Source organism: Gavialis gangeticus, unplaced genomic scaffold, assembly GCF_001723915.1.
Source record: "Gavialis gangeticus isolate Ggan-Ray unplaced genomic scaffold, GavGan_comp1, whole genome shotgun sequence".
In the NCBI taxonomy this organism is placed as follows: Eukaryota; Metazoa; Chordata; order Crocodylia; family Gavialidae; genus Gavialis; species Gavialis gangeticus.
The window spans coordinates 12,368,379-12,383,895 of record NW_017729034.1 but is presented as its reverse complement, the minus strand read 5'-3'; the positions used below and the strand labels follow the sequence as shown (position 1 = coordinate 12,383,895).

Genomic DNA, 15,517 nt, shown 5'->3' with positions numbered 1-15,517 from the left:
TCATCTTTGCTGTACCCTGCAAGGAACCTGAAATCCATTGTTGTAATAGCAAATATTGAAAACCACAAGGCTCAAAGGAGCAGGACACAGCTCTAACTGCAAGTTAGATAGCTGAAAAGTTGTATAAAACTACAGAAGGATTAGCAGATAGCTTTGGATAGTACTTCAATAAGTGCTAAAATTTTACCCTTCCTTTGAAGAGGTGGCCCTATATTTCCAGTCTCTACTGAACTCCATTTGAATTATTGTGTTTTACTAAATTAACAAATAGATCATATATGCCACTGCACCAGTAAGCTTCAGACCCCACTATCCAGCCCCCTATATAATTAGGGTGTTGTTGCCCTGACCAAGGTACAGGAGGTTAGAGGAAAAAAGCAAGTTAGTATTTACCACATGAAATTCATCAAGGACCAGTCTCCTCTTGAAAAGTAAACCTTGCCTTCATGAAATGATGTACTGTTATCTCTTCAGATATTGTAGCTCTCTTCTTTGGAGAAATGGGCCTGGAGGCAGGTTTCTGTCTTTGTGGTGAGCCCCATCTTAGGTGTCTACCACTTAAATTATTTTCAAGAAGCAGCAAAGAGAAAGAAATGGAATACATCATGGGGTGGGAGGGAAACAAAAACAAAAAAGCAACACACACCCCCCCCATCATCTTGTGCTGTGAATATGTACAAGTGCTATTGTCAATTAAGTTAAAAAGAAGCTTCAGTTTAAGACAGAAAGCAAGCATGAGATTAAGTGATAAATGAAGGGGACCTTCAAATCCTTCTTGAAGTTGTGCAAGAGTACAGCCATTTGTAAGAGAGTCACTGTGGTGAATATTCATTGAAATGTGATAAGATTGTAAGACTCAATACCCAGAAGTCTAACAAATCTGACAAACCCAGAAATTTTCACCCTCTAACTAGAGAGGAAGTAAACACCACGTGCCTTTTAAGAGACTTGTGATGAGAATGGCACAGCTCTGTCCTAAAATTAATCTTATTATTCTTTCTCAAGGGAAAAAAAGCACAACACCCCCCCCCACAAAAACATCGCCCTAAACCATTTCAGTACTTCATTTTGTTTTTTAAAAAAAGTTTTCCCCAAGGACTCCAGTCTTGAGTACAGTTCACTGTGTGTTCTAGGAGTGTTTTTCATTTGACTGCAAGAAGCTACCTTCCAAATGTGCGCGCTCAAGACTGGTATCTAACTAGCTCAAGCTTCAGGGACATTTGTTAGTCTAACCTTAACTTAAGAAAGCAATCTGTTGCTCCACCAGATGAGCTAAACTGCTCGATGGTTTTCAGGAACCAATCATGATCAAGGCCCTCAATGAAAGAAAGTTATGTCCATACATAGACTAGTTCTATATGGCTAAAACGTACATGCAGTTCATGCACTGCATAAACTACTAAAAGACAGCTCACCTAAGTACAGTCGTATGGAAAAATGACAAGAATTTAGATGCAAGGAGTAGGGGCTGTGACCTGATGAAGCAAGGGGCTCAAGTAGTCAAGTGACCCTGCTGCTGTTCCAAGCTCAGATACTTCTATTAAAGTTTCCTCTCCATAACTAGCCAGCTGTTACCTGGTCTTCTATGTACAACACTGGGATACAAGTCTGCCATAGCTTTCACAACCAGTAATTAAAATTTTCCAGTTTGAGGGCACAGGCCCCTCCCACAATTGAAGGAGACAGTAAGACTTTCTGCAGCATTTGCGCAGGGAGTACTAAAAAACTTTGCAAAACTGTTTGGTAGGAGTGTCATGCTGCCTTCAAGGAAATAAGAAATCAAACCACATATTCCCAACAGATAGCCCCCTAACCAATTGGTAGTTCCCACCACCCATATAATTTCTTGCCTTTCAGAAATTTCCATTAAGAGATACTTGAGTTAGAAATCAGTTACAAGGCAGCCAAGTAGGGTAAGACTGACTATAGGAAATGGGAGAGTTTGCAATATGGTAGTTACTGAAGTTTGCATTACTGACATAAGGTGCTGGTTGGTAGTAACAGGTAATGTTAGTGGCACTAGGAATGATGTTCTGTTCTGCCAGTACTTTGAGTGCCAGCAGAGAGATCAGGTTCAGAGTCTGCCTTCGCTCATGCCCCATGAGGCATACAGTGCTCTCATTCACCACCTGCCGCAGGGTCATGAGGTAGTCATATTTGCTCCTCTCTTCTTTGGAAAAATGGTTCTGAAGATACGTCTCTAACTTGCGCTGCTGGTCCAGGATGTCTGGAAAGTCTATGAAGAAGCGTGAACACATGTAGCGCTCTAGCATTTTGATCTCCTCCTGGTCCATGGGCCTGAAGTCTCTCACCAGGAGATTGCTATACTTCAGGAGTCCACCACCTCGGATCTCCTCTGGATTCTTAGTAGCAATCAGTTTGTTCTGGAGGTGATCAAAGGCTGCCTCAAAGTCGCCATACATGCTTTCCCCAATCACAGTTGGGTGGAAGCCTTCCGACATGGGATTTTCAGAATAGTCATAGTAAAAAAGCAAGGAGTCCAATATGATTTGGAAAGAATCCACGCTGAACTCAAACTGTCGACGTATGCAGTCAACAAACTTCAGTTCCACATTCCTGCCATGTCTGTTAGAAAGTGATATTAGGCTCCAACGATCAGACTCTGTACACACTTTTACCAGTTTCTGGATGTAGGCTTCTTTCAGAGTCACTGGACTGATCTTGAGCTTGCTCACACCTTCTGGCAAGAAGTTCAAGAGAGATCGTAAGACAACATCTCTGACTAGCTGAAATTCAGCCTCACTTGGAAGAGAGGCTTGAAAAATAAGGTCCAGGTCCTTGCAACCTAGCCCATTATCCTTGACCAGAACATGGCCAGCTGCAGAACCATTCAGTCGGACATCATGCACTTGGATGCCAATCTTAACCAGACTATTGCGGACAGTCTGAACAATGTCCTTCAGGGTTATCTTCAGGGTTGGGAAGCTGCCCCGGCCATGGATTGGAACAACTTCTGTCAGGACCTCATGCAAACGGCTGACCTGCTCCCAGCTCAGTACACTACATGACATGCAGTCTGTATTACTTCCTTGGCCTGCCATTTTAGGGTTTGCTTTTCTCCAGAGAGACTGGGGAGGGGAGAGAAAAAAAATTTCAAAGTTAGGCCACATATAAAAACAAGAGAAAACAGGATATACATATAGGAAATTTAGGGGTCCTCCCCACCATCAAATTCTAAATTCAATACATTTATCTACATCCCACAAGTTAAAAATCAGGAAGCCTTTCCTCCAAGAGGATATTTGGTCTATATTGGTATAGAAGCACCAACACTTTCATGCTCAGTATTGCCAATCAAGGCAGATTTAGTATAGCAGGCCTGCTGCAGTCCTATAGGTAGGGACCTACCAAATTCAAGGGAGCTGCCCCTGATTTCACAGGCAGAAGAATATGGGGCCTGGCAGCTATTTTGCAAGCAGAGCAAAGCACCTCCCCCCATGCCTCCGATTGGCTGAGGGACCCTGGTGACCCCACCCGTTGCCCCGATGCTGTCCAACATGCAGCCCTGCCCCTTGCTACCAATTGGTGGCAAGGGGCAGAACCACGACCTCCTCCCTTCCCTGCCCAGCAGATTGCAGCAGTGCCCTAAAGACTGCTGGCTCCCTCCAAGCATCCAGCTTTTTATTTTCCTTAAATTCTCTTCCCCCCACAGATTTTGCAGATTTCACAAAAATCACAATTTCAGTAGGTTACTACGTATAGGATGCTGATTCAGAGGGCAAGTCATGGAGGAAAGATTATAAACTAAAAAGTGACTGAATTTCAGAAGTGCTGAACATGTATAGTGCCAGCTGAAATCAATGGGAATTTTAAGTGACAAGTATTTTGAAAACTATAGTTTTATATCAGATTCATCAACTGACATGATACTGAAAAAAGTCCATATCACTGCTGTACATATACTGTAACTGCATATTCCCAGACCTTAAAAGAACTCCAACCCCCTGAAAAATGTAAATCCCTCTTTGCCAGTACCTCCAGACGTCTTCCTTTTTGTGATGGCTTGCTCATCCTGCAGGTCAGTCACACTCACTAGTTAAGTACTGAGTTCTTTCTACTCTTCTGAAAATGTTAAGGCACTTCAGTACCCTGAATATAGTTGCTTCTTGGATCAAGTGAGAAAAAAAAGCTAGAGCTATTCCATACTCACCCTAATCTCTTGGAAAGGAATCAATTATGATTATATAATCTAATGCTACCCTCTTTCAAATATTTAAGTTTGCCCTGGCTTTTTGCTCACTTGCAGAAGAAAGACTGCCAAAGCTTGTTAAATATCTAGCCCAATCTTAAATCAGATTAAGGGTGAAAGAGTGGTGTTACACAAACCTCAGTAGGTTAACATAGGACATCCAATATACTGCTTAGACCAGCAATTCTCAACCACAGAACCTTGAGGTGTGTTAAGATCCTTCTGAGGGTGCTGCAAGGTGCCACACAAGTATTAGCACTGTTAGGTTTACCAGCATGATACACATGATAAACACAGAGATTTCAAATAGAAATCCATAGTTTCTGTCTTTGTAACCAAAAAATTGTTATATTATTTTTCAGCAGGCAAAAGGGTGAAAGCTATGAGTTGGCACTTTCCAAAGTGTGCTTTGACTCTATAAAGACTGAGAAACAGATTGGGACCTTTGAGTCTCTTAATCATCGTGTTAAAGTTCAGCTGATGGTAACCAGTGTAAGGTCAGTTAGAATTAGAGATCCCTGGAGAACATTTAAAACAGGCAAATGTATGGGGGATTGGGAGCAAGAGAATGGGTATCCTAAATTACTACTGCAACAAGGCTCTTTCTACCGTGACTTGAGGAGCTAGTCCCAAGACTGTTTACTTGCTGCATCTTGGAGTACTGCACCAAGATGCACTTGCCATTGCAGAGAAGTTTTAGCACCATCTTGCTTATAGAGAATGTTTTTCAGAGTCCCTTAATCTTGTACCATTCTGACAAACAGCCACTTTTGCATCAATACAACAGATGGAATGCCACATCTGTGTCTTGCTGAAGGAAATCAGGTTCTAGATCAGGGGTTAATGAGTTAGTTTAGCTTAATGAGTTTTGATCATCTGTTGAGGGCCACAAAGGTAGCCCTGCCACTTGACAGATACCCCACACCTTGGTAACCAATCTTGGGACTTGAAGTCCTACCACTAACCCCAAACTTTGCCACCAGAAGTCCCTCCCCTTGCCCTCAGAATTACTCCTTTAGGGGAGGGAGGGGGTCATCATGGAACCAGAAAAAAAACCCAATCAAAATGTATACTAAAAATCAAACGTCTACTATAACATATTTGAATTTTAGTTTAAAAAAAAAATATTTGATCTGATTTATATGTTTGTGTAGTGTATATACAGGTGATTGCATAATAGCTCAAAATAAAAGTCTTACTCTTGTATATCATATGTAGGGGGAATGGTTGGGGGTGTGTATGCATGCGCACATGTGGTGCACTGTTGGGAGTAGGGGAGAGAGCATAGGGGAAGGGTATGCAGGGGGTGCACCCAGGTTCCATCATGCAGGGCTTCCCATGGCTCAGGCGCAGCTCCCAGGACTTGGGGCTCCCCTCAGCGGTGCACAGTGGCTCTGACCATGTGATGGAGTCAGTGGCCTGGCCTACTCCCTGCTGCCAGGTGCAACTCTTAGGACTCAGCCGGGAACAGGGTAGAGCTCACCTGGCTTGACTGCACAGGGCTCCCCACCACTCCCAGAGGAGTCCAGAGAGCTGTACATGGTGGCAGGGAGTGGGGAAGGTCACCACAGGGCTCTCCCCACCAGTGCACAAGTCCCATGAGCTGCATGCAAGTCATGGGGAGCCCTGTGCAATGGAACCAGGCCAACCCCCCATTCCCATAGACCCAGGCTCTGCATTTCCACCACCCTGTCCAGTGCAGTCCCCACACTCTGGACTCCTGCCAGCCCTGGCCCAGTGCTCTGGACTCATACCCAGCTGCCCCTCCTACCCACCATCACTTCCCTACCTGCTGCCCAGAACACTGCAGCAGCAACAGGAGATGCTGCTGATGGCCAGGAGAGCCAAGCAGTTCCTCAGGCAGCTGCAGCAGCCCTGCCTGGAAGCTGCGAGCACTGGCTGGAGCCAAGGGCCTCCTGCCAGCAAAAGCAGAAGCTCAGTACACTGTGCTCCAGCAGAGCAGGGGGAACCACAGGCTGGGCAGATGCAATTCATTGGTGGGTGCCTTCCTGTGAGCTGGATGAAGTTACCTAGCATGCTAGATCTGACCTGTGGGCCATATTTTGCCACCCCTCTTCTAAATCCATTCCTCCACAGCCTCAGAGGCAGTGAGCAAGTCATTGGACCCATGTCACTCCTCACCTGTAGGAAGGAGGCAACATCCACCCCACACATTGCATTTCAATCTTAAGGGCATGTGGAAGTACTTGGAGGTCCATTGAAGGCATCATGAGGTACCTCCCCACTATAGACTTCAATGGGAATGGTGCAAGCATGCAACTGAAAGGAAAGGAAAGACGGGTACCTAGAGCCACACAGGTTTGTCTATTGTGGTTGCTGGCTAACCACTTAATGGCTTTCCATTAGTGATTGAATGCTGTTTGATACCAATAATTAAGACCAAATGCTTAGCACTTCTCAGATCCAAGTGACTCTGAAATAATGGTATCAAAGACTTACAGGCCAGGTGTTGCACAGTCCCGAGGCATCAAGTTTGCTGATGACACTAAGATGTGGGGGGATGTGGGCACAATAGAGGGGAGAACAGGCTACAGTTGGACCTAGACAGGTTACAAGGATGGGCAGAGGAGAACAGGATGGGGTTTAACACGGACAAGTGTAAGGTGATGCACCTGGGGAGGAACAACCAGCACCATACATACAGGCTGGGGAACTCCCCTCTTGTCAGCACGGAGGTGGAAAAAGATCTGGGAGTCATTATTGACTCCAAGATGAACATGAGTTGGCAATGTAGGGAGGCGGTTAGGAAGGCCAACTGCACCTTGTCGTGCATCCACAGATGCATCTCGAGCAGGTCCAAGGAGGTGATCCTCCCCCTCTATGCGGCACTGGTCAGGCCGCAGCTGGAGTACTGCGTCCAGTTCTGGGCGCCGCACTTTAAGAGGGATGTGGACAGCATGGAGAGGGTCCAGAGGAGGGCCACTCGTATGATCAAGGGACAGCAGGGTAGGTCCTATGAGGAAAGGTTGCGGGACCTGAACCTGTTCAGCCTTCAAAAGAGAAGGCTGAGGGGGGATCTTGTGGCCTGTTATAAACTGGTTAGGGGGGATCAGCAGGCGCTGGGGGAGTCCCTGTTCCCCCGAGCGCCGCAAGGAGTGACCAGGAACAATGGTCACAAGCTGGTGGAGGGAAGGTTTAAGTTGGACATCAGGAGGCGCTACTTCACGGTCAGGGCAGCTAGGGTCTGGAACCAGCTTCCAAGTGAGGTGGTGCAGGCTCCCACCCTGGGGGTTTTTAAGAGGAGGTTGGATGACCACCTTACTGGGGTCATTTGACCCCAGTGCTCTTCCTGCCATGGCAGGGGGTCGGACTAGATGATCTGCTCAGGTCCCGTCCAACCCTAGAAACTATGAAACTATTTAGGTACTTTGTGGTCTCTTCCAACCCTAATTGTGTAGGATCTGAAATGACTCCTGTTCCACCCTTTCCCAACATCAGGCCAAGCAAGGAGAAAACCCACAGACTCAAACTAGTGCATTTAACACATCAGTCTGGCAAAAGAATTTTAACTCCATTTTGTCTTTGTGCCGTTTCTCCTGTTGTCAGCTGCTTCTGCAGAAAAGGGATGATGGCACTGTCACTTTCTCCAGAGGGAGTTTTAGACATACAGAAGGTACTCTGTGCCAAACTTAAAAGCTAGGCGTGGAGATTCATTCAAGTCCTCCTCCCTTAAAAAAATATAAAGAAAACTTCCCAAATGCCTATGTGAAGAGCAGACCCATCACAAAGGCACCAACCACCATCTACTAACTTCAGCTAGCAGGTTTCTAACAGGTTTGGCACAGACCTATTTGTTATGTTCGAGGGATCGTGAGCCAGTGCCCACCAAGAAACGCTATAAGCCTCCCTTAAAAAGGCAGGCCACCAAGAAAGTAACAACTAATTCCTTGGGACAAACTAAAAACAAAAACAGGGAAGGGAGTGAAGTCAGAGGTTCACAATAAACGATCTGCAGGAGACACAGAGCAGAGCATACCAACCCTTGAACAAGTCCAAGGATGCAGCAGACACTGCCCAGGGAAGCTCAACCTAGAGGCATAAGGAGGCAACCCAGCCGCTCAGTGCACGGGCTTTCGTCCTCGCGCAGCTCCTGGAAGGACCTGCCCCGCCGCCAGCCCGCGCTGCGCTCTCCTTCCCGGCTCTCGGCCCGGGCCACGGAGGCGGCTACAAGCGGCCGAACCCCGCGCTCATCTTCCCCACGACGCCGCCCCGGAGGCCGGGCGGCACGACGGGCCCAGGGGGCGCCCCCTGCTCAGCTTCATGCTGCCGCCGGACCGGGCCCGGGGCTCCGCAGCGCGCGTGCTCGAGGCGCCGGCGACAGGTCCGAGGAGAGGACTGCACAGCTTCCCGGCCGAACCGGACGCCGCAGGCTGAGCCCGAGCCGTCCCCGCACTACGGCGTCCGCGGCCCGCCACTCACCTCACCTCACCTCACCGCTCAGCTCAGCTCAGCTCAGCTCAGTCCACCACGCCACATGCCGCCCGCCGCGCCGGCCGCCCCTTTGTAGCTGTTCGCGGCCCCGCCCCCTCGCCGCATGAGCGCAGTGGGGCCGCCCCGTGCGAGCTGGTCCAGCAGGTGCGGAGCGAAGAGCCAAGGCACCCGGGACTTTCCGCAAAGGCCCTTGCCCGCACTCAGAGGCAGCCCTGCTGCGGGAGGGGACGGGCCTGCGCTAGAGGGGAGGGAGCAGCGGCGCAGTGCGGGGGCAGAGGGAGACTCCCACCTGCTTTGGAGACTCGAAGAAGCCCCTGGCAGCTAGGACACTGGTGGCATCTCCTGTACCTCCTTTTCCCCCTCTTAGATCCAGCCATGGGTGTGGGCTTCGTGTTTGTTAGTGACACCTTGCAGCACATAGGCAGGAGCCACAGTAGTACACCCTGACCCTAAACTCATTGAGATGGAGTGCAGGTCCCTTGGAGACCCCAGAGCTCTTCAAGACCAAGGGAAATTTGGCCAGGAGGAGGCAGGAGAGAGAACCCACAGCAAGAGTGTGAAAAGGAAGCTCACCTGTGTAGTACCTACTTCCTCTTCTTCTTTGTCTTCTTTTTTTTACATCCTTCATGGAGTCCAACACTTGTCCTTCCTACCTTCTCCTTCTCTCCATCCATCCACCCACCAGGCCTCATCTCCTCAAGATGCTAGCTGAACTCTTGCAGGCAGAGAACAAAGGACCTGTCTTTGGAAATGGCAGGCTTATTTTAACCATGTGTGCTGGCAGGCATAGGCACAGAAGAGGAGCAAAATCCTACAAGCAGCCAAGGCAGTTCTTTGGGTAGATGTGATATCTTTTATTAGACCAACTGGGTACTTGGACAAAAGTTCTTAGCAAGTCACTCTTCCTCAGGCATAGGAAGTCTCTGCTGTTCTGAGACCTCCAAGGAATGAGAGAAGCTAAAAGTGCAGAGGGATGTCAGTGAAAATATAAATAGGTAGAGATAAGCAAGACAAAAGGAAAAGTAGGGAGGGGGAAGAGAGCGGGGGGGAAAGTCAAAGGGTGACAACAGATAAAATACAAGGTGAAGAAGAGGCAGTCTGTGAAAAAGGGAATAGTTGGAGATCAGGAAAGCAGGAATGGGGAAAGCTAAAAGTGTGACAGGATGTCAGTGAAAATATAAATAGGTAGAGATAAGCAAGACAAAAGGAAAAGTAGGGAGGGGGAAGAGAGTGGGGGGGAAAGTCAAAGGGTGACAACAGATAAAATACAAGGTGAAGAAGAGGCAGTCTGTGAAAAAGGGAATAGTTGGAGATGAGGAAAGCAGGAATGGGGAAAGCTAAAAGTGTGACAGGATGTCAGTGAAAATCTAAAAAGGTAGACGTAGGAAAACAAAAGGTAAAGCAGGGAAGGGAGGGGGAAGAAAACAGGCGGGGGGAAAGGCCAAAGGGAAAACACTACAGAAGTAATAATACAAGGTAAAAAAGAGGCTAGCAACAAAAAGGAAAAAGTAGGGAACCAGGAAGAAAAAGGGCAGGGAATGTGAGAGGTCGGGTCAGGTAGGTACCATATGACTCAAATGTCAGGGAGGTTATAATGTGTCATAAATCCAATGTCTATATTGAGTCCGTGATTTTTAGTATCCAGTAGGTTGATGAACTGAAGTTCATAGGCTCATCTACAAAAGGTGTGTTGTAAGTTACCTTTGAAGATTACAACTGGGGGAGCGAGTGATTGTCCTGTGAGAAATGTGTCCCCACAGGTAGTTGGGTATTCTTGTCTTTGATATATTTCCAGTGTGCATTCATTCCGGTGCACAGTTGTTGTTTGGTTTCTCCTACATATTTTCCATATTTTCCATCACAGCATTTGATGCACTGGATGAGCTATATAATATTTCTGGAGGTGCAGGTATAGGACTCAGGAATGGTGATGGTTCTGTTGTGGGGTGTAGTAATTGTGGGGGTGGTGATGTGTTGGCAGGTTTTGCATTTCTTGTCCTGGCATGGTCTGGATCCATTCGGTGTGAGTTTGCTTCTGATGATGATGCGCTTAGCAAGGTTCAGTGCTTGTTTAAAAGCTAGGATGAGTGGTTCTGGAAAAATCTCTTTAAGAATAAAGTAAGCAATCAAAACAATAAAATAAGCAACCAAAACACCCAAATGCATGTTTCTGGCAGTGCCAGCAGATACTGACTTTTTTGCTAGAAATTCTGTGTTACAAATGGAAAAATAAACCGTGACCAATACATTGCCTTTCCAATAAAACAAAATTTAAAATAATCCTTGCAAGCCTTCCAATAACTGATCATTTGGATGTTTTGTGTGAAAAAGCCCTGTTCAGGTTTGCCCTGCTTTATGCTGTACATGAATTTCTGGAAAATGGTGCATAACTCGAATTCACATAAAGGGAACCCACTTTACAGTGTAACAAATAGGGATATGGTCCAAGACCTCGACTGTACTGACCCCCAGACCTATTTTTACCACTTTTACAAGACAATTCACCAACAGCAGGCAGTATACACAAGCACAGGGCACTATCATAATGGGGATGACAACTACAGAAATGCATGTCACAGATGAATAGCAAGGAGCACAGATCCACATAGGAGACTATATTTTGGTGCACGTCACTCCCGTAACACACCGCACAAAGCAGCTGACTGCGGGCTTCCACCACACTGATCACATAAGAGTGAATTTACCTTGCATATAATTAATTTTTGGTATAAAAAGGGTCATCGCATAAGAGTGAATCCACATGTACAGAACCTGCATAAAGTGAGGGAAACCTGTATATTTATAATGCAAGTCATGGCTATCCAAGTTCTGAGTGGCTGGAGGCCACAGCTCCCCCTGCCCCCCAAGTCATACATCATGGGTCATGCCGCCTTAGGCTTTATATTGCATGAGCTGCATGCCACACTGCATATCCCTGCCCGACCCCAAGCAGCACATGGCCTGCAGTCCACATATATATGGCACAAGGTTCTCAGCTGCACCATGCTGTACAGACATGCTGCATCATGCAGGCTCACTGTGCTAGCAGATATGACATACATGCAATCCTGCCATGTGGCCCATGCCTGTCAAGCAGCGGGTGACCCCCTCTGTACTGCACCAGTGCAAATGCTGATCAGGTTCCCTGGGTCTCTCCAACCCCTCTGACCATGGGCTCCTTTCCTGCTCCATCTCCAGGGGTGGGGGTCGGCAGCAGAAGCTAGAGGAGGGAGATAGGAAGCCTGGGGACCCTGGTGGCAACAGCAAAAGAGCAAAGAGAGGGGCAGTGCCCAGACCAAGAGCCATTTTAACTCCACAGAGCTGCACGTGGCCTTTAGGCTGTCATTTGGACAGCCCTGATGTAACCACAGCACTTTAGTTTTCTAATTTAAGAATCCAAGTCCAAGACAATTATTTGCATGCTGTGCTTGAACGCAGAAGTAGAAAGAGGTTGAGATAGTTTGATGCTGGTTCTGGGGAGCTTGTCTTTGTATTGGTTTGCGAAAGTAGACAGTGGTAATATATCTCACTGCTTGGAGGACAAGATTTTGTGTGGCAGTCTTCTGGCATAATCTTGGTAAAATTTTCAAGCAGGTGTTCTTTAAACAGTGCATCTATTTCTGGGGGCGGTGGAGTCACCTTGTTTCTCCTGCTTTGGTAAGGTATCTTCCAGCACCACTCTGCAGTGAGCTCCCTGACACCCTCACTGTGATAAGCTGATGACGTATGTAGGCCTGGGTACTCTTGAGGCCTCTCAAGGCATTGCCCTCTCTGGGCCTTTTTCACTCTTTATGAAAAATATTTCAGCCAGATTAACCTTGCCTATAATAAATTTAGCAATATTTATTGTACTGTATCCTTATTACTCAAGGCATCTGACAATCCACAATCACTTGTCATATACTTCCACATACTCATCATGCTGAACTGCCCTGAAGCAAACAGCCTTACAACAGTCTGGCACATTTCACACTCTTAAAAATATCTTCTCATCTCATATATCTCTTCTGCTAAACCTTTAACTGTGTCTGTATGGCTTGTTTATCAGTACCCTCAGCAGGGGTATCCTTAAGAGGATGACAAAAAAATGGACATAATTAGCAGAAAGAAGAAATGAATAATGGAAGATGTGTTTGGTTCTTTTCTTCAGAGCCAAGAACTCCAAGGCTGGTATATAAGAAATTAGGGAATGGAAGGAACACATGCTCTTGGAGAGGAAGAAGGACCAAGAAGTGAACAGGGAAGTACCTCAAGATATTACATTGCTCTTTAGATGGCAAACATAAAACTACAAAATATTTGGGAACATAATTTACACTCTGCAGCCAATTGCAATGGAGTCTTCTTGCTCAAGTATGAATATGTCAGCTTGGAAAATATGCCCTTGCTTGCAGTTTTCTAAAAAGTCCTGTATTCCAAAAGATGCATGGATAATGCACCTTCCCTAACTATCCTGTGTTAAGGTTTGTGAAACATCCCCATGGTCTATCAACACACTCCCTGCGGCCATGTACACAGGCATTATATTTGTGCGGGCTGATGACTGTGAAACTCAAGCTTAGGTGGGTCTACTCACAGAAGTTAAAATACAAAATATTGATGACAATTGCATAGTGCAAGAAGATGTAAGTTTGCGGCTGGACCTTCTGAAAAGAAATAATGAGGCATCACTTCCAGCTTATGATGATTTTAAGCAGGCTTCTATGTGTCTGGTATGTAACTATGTCTATCCTTAATTAATTAGTATAGTAAATATTTCTGTACAATTAACTCGTGTTTATGTATAGGAAGAGACATTCTCCATATGGGCTTTGATACGTGTCTCCTCCTGATTTACTCATTTTGCCCCAATGGTTCCCTTGATCTTCCAAGGATGACTCCTGAAAAACTGTGTTTTTCCTGGTTATTAATCAATTTCTTGGTGTATTTCAACTTAGCAGAAATTCATAACCTCTCATTATGGAGGAAGGCAATTCAATTAAAGTTGGGACTTTCTGATAACCAAGGATCTGGGTTTTCTGTTTCCCATGGAAAAAAACAGGAAAAAACATGGATTTTTCCTTGTAAGCGAGAAGAACTTAGGATTTTTCATTTTAATGGAAATGTAGATTTTCTACTTTTGCAAAGAGCTCTTTGCAGGCTGGCAGAGTTCCAGGCTGCAAGGTGCAGGGGGGGAGTGGGAGAAGGGCAGTCAGGCAGGGGGTGCCATGTGAATGTGTGCACTTATACATGCACGTGGTCACCATGCAGCCTGGAGAGCAGCTCCTACAGGTAAGTCTGGCAGGGAGAGGGGGAGGGGGAGCAGAGGGGATTGGGGCCCCCATAGGGAGGGAGGGAGGGAGATTGGCAGGGCTGGGGATGCTGCCAAGCCTGGGTGTTACGTAGGTCTTAGGGCCCAGGGCCGGAATGCATGGCTGCAGGGCTTGGCAGGGAATAAGACAGAGCTGTGGGAGGCTCGGCCATGGAACTGGGGGCGGGGGGGAGCTGGCTCCCTGCCACTGTGTGCACTCCTGGGAGGGCATGGGGGACACATGACCCACAGATTTGTTCATCGGGTGCATGGGGTGCCCACTGTGGGCTCAGGCTGCCTGCCCTGCTACGCTCCCCCCAGGGTCTCCACATCCCAGTGGATGGGACCCAGCATGGCAGGACAGAGAGGGGCCAGGTGGGGAAGCTTCTTGCCACTGCAAGCCCCATGCCATCCTGGCGAAGTGCCCCCTGCCCACCCAGCAGCAGCAGCAGGGTTGGCATTAGAGAGCTGTGCCTCTCACTGTTGCTGGGTGGGCAGGTGATGCCTGGCCATGGCTGTGTGGAGCTCCCAGTGGCCTACACCAAGCTTCCCCATGCAACCCCTCTGCCCTTGTGTCAGGTCCTGCCTGCTGAGCTGCAGAGGCCCCAGAAGGAGGGCAGCAGGATGGGCAGGGCTGGGGGGTGGGGAGCTGTGGGTAGGGAGTGAGGGGCACCAGCAGAACCAGGGGGCTGTGGATGGAGAGTGAGGAGTGAGGGGCACCAGCAGGGCTGGGGAGCTGTGGCTTGGGAGTGGGGGGCCTAGATCTGTGTCCTGGTGAGCAAAGCAGGCAGCAGGAACTCTGATTTTCCATGATAAAAAACACCAAATCAAACCCCAAAATGTATAGATATTTACAATTTATTTTATTAGAGTGATTGAGGCACATGTAGGCTTCCAAATTGCTTTAAAATGGTAAATATATCAATAAAACATTGTGTTCCACTAATGCCTACATATTAGGGGTGCACCGATAAAGACTTTTTGGGCTGATACTGATGGCCAGTTATTAATGAGCTGTATCAGCCAATACTGATCCGATTGCCAAGATGCAGCAACTTGGAGAGCAGGGTCTTGCTGGTAAGTCTGTGGGGGAAAAGGGCAGGGGGGGAGGAGGGAGGGGGCAGATCGAGACCCCCACAGTGAGGGAAGGAGCGGGGCTAGGGCTGAGGCAGGGGCAGGCACTGCCCAGCCATGGCGAGTTGTGGGATGGAGCCGCGAGTAGGTCGTCCAAGGGATACAAAGGGGCCAGGGAAAAAGGGACTTGGTAGTGGGGGTCTACTACAGATCGCCACACCAGGATGATGAGCTAGACCTAGAATTCTCAAGGCAACTCTCAGAGGCCATATGGTCAAGGAACATGGTTGTCATGGGTGACCTAACCTACCCTGACATCTGCTGGGAGGAGCAGTCAGCCAGGTCTAATCATTCATGTAGGTGTTTAACCTACATACAGGACCTTCACCTAATGCAGGATGTATACAGTCCCACTAGGGGAAGCACCATTCTGGACTTGGTGTTGGCTACAGGGGATGACCTGGTGGGGGATCTGCAGATACAAGGTAACG

At 47.5% G+C, this 15,517-nt stretch overlaps 1 protein-coding gene and 1 long non-coding RNA gene across 2 annotated transcripts in view; one reads left to right on the top strand and one right to left on the bottom strand.

Moving 5' to 3' along the window:
- LOC109304517 overlaps positions 1 to 15,517 on the top strand; it is an 85,427-nt gene that overhangs the window by 28,546 nt on the left and 41,364 nt on the right. The window lies entirely within an intron of this gene.
- FAM46C (family with sequence similarity 46 member C) lies at positions 1,097 to 8,682 on the bottom strand. The gene is made up of 3 exons (XM_019527162.1): positions 8,661 to 8,682; positions 4,348 to 4,441; positions 1,097 to 3,089 (listed from the first exon to the last, which is right to left on the bottom strand). The coding sequence occupies exon 3, from the start codon at positions 3,060 to 3,062 to the stop codon at positions 1,890 to 1,892; it is 1,173 nt and encodes a 390-aa protein (XP_019382707.1). The 5' UTR covers positions 3,063 to 3,089; positions 4,348 to 4,441; positions 8,661 to 8,682; the 3' UTR covers positions 1,097 to 1,889.

Coding starts and splice junctions, on each gene's coding strand:
- FAM46C (XM_019527162.1), bottom strand. CDS start 3,062: ATGGCAGGCCAAGGAAGTAATACAGACTGCATGTCATGTAGTGTACTG.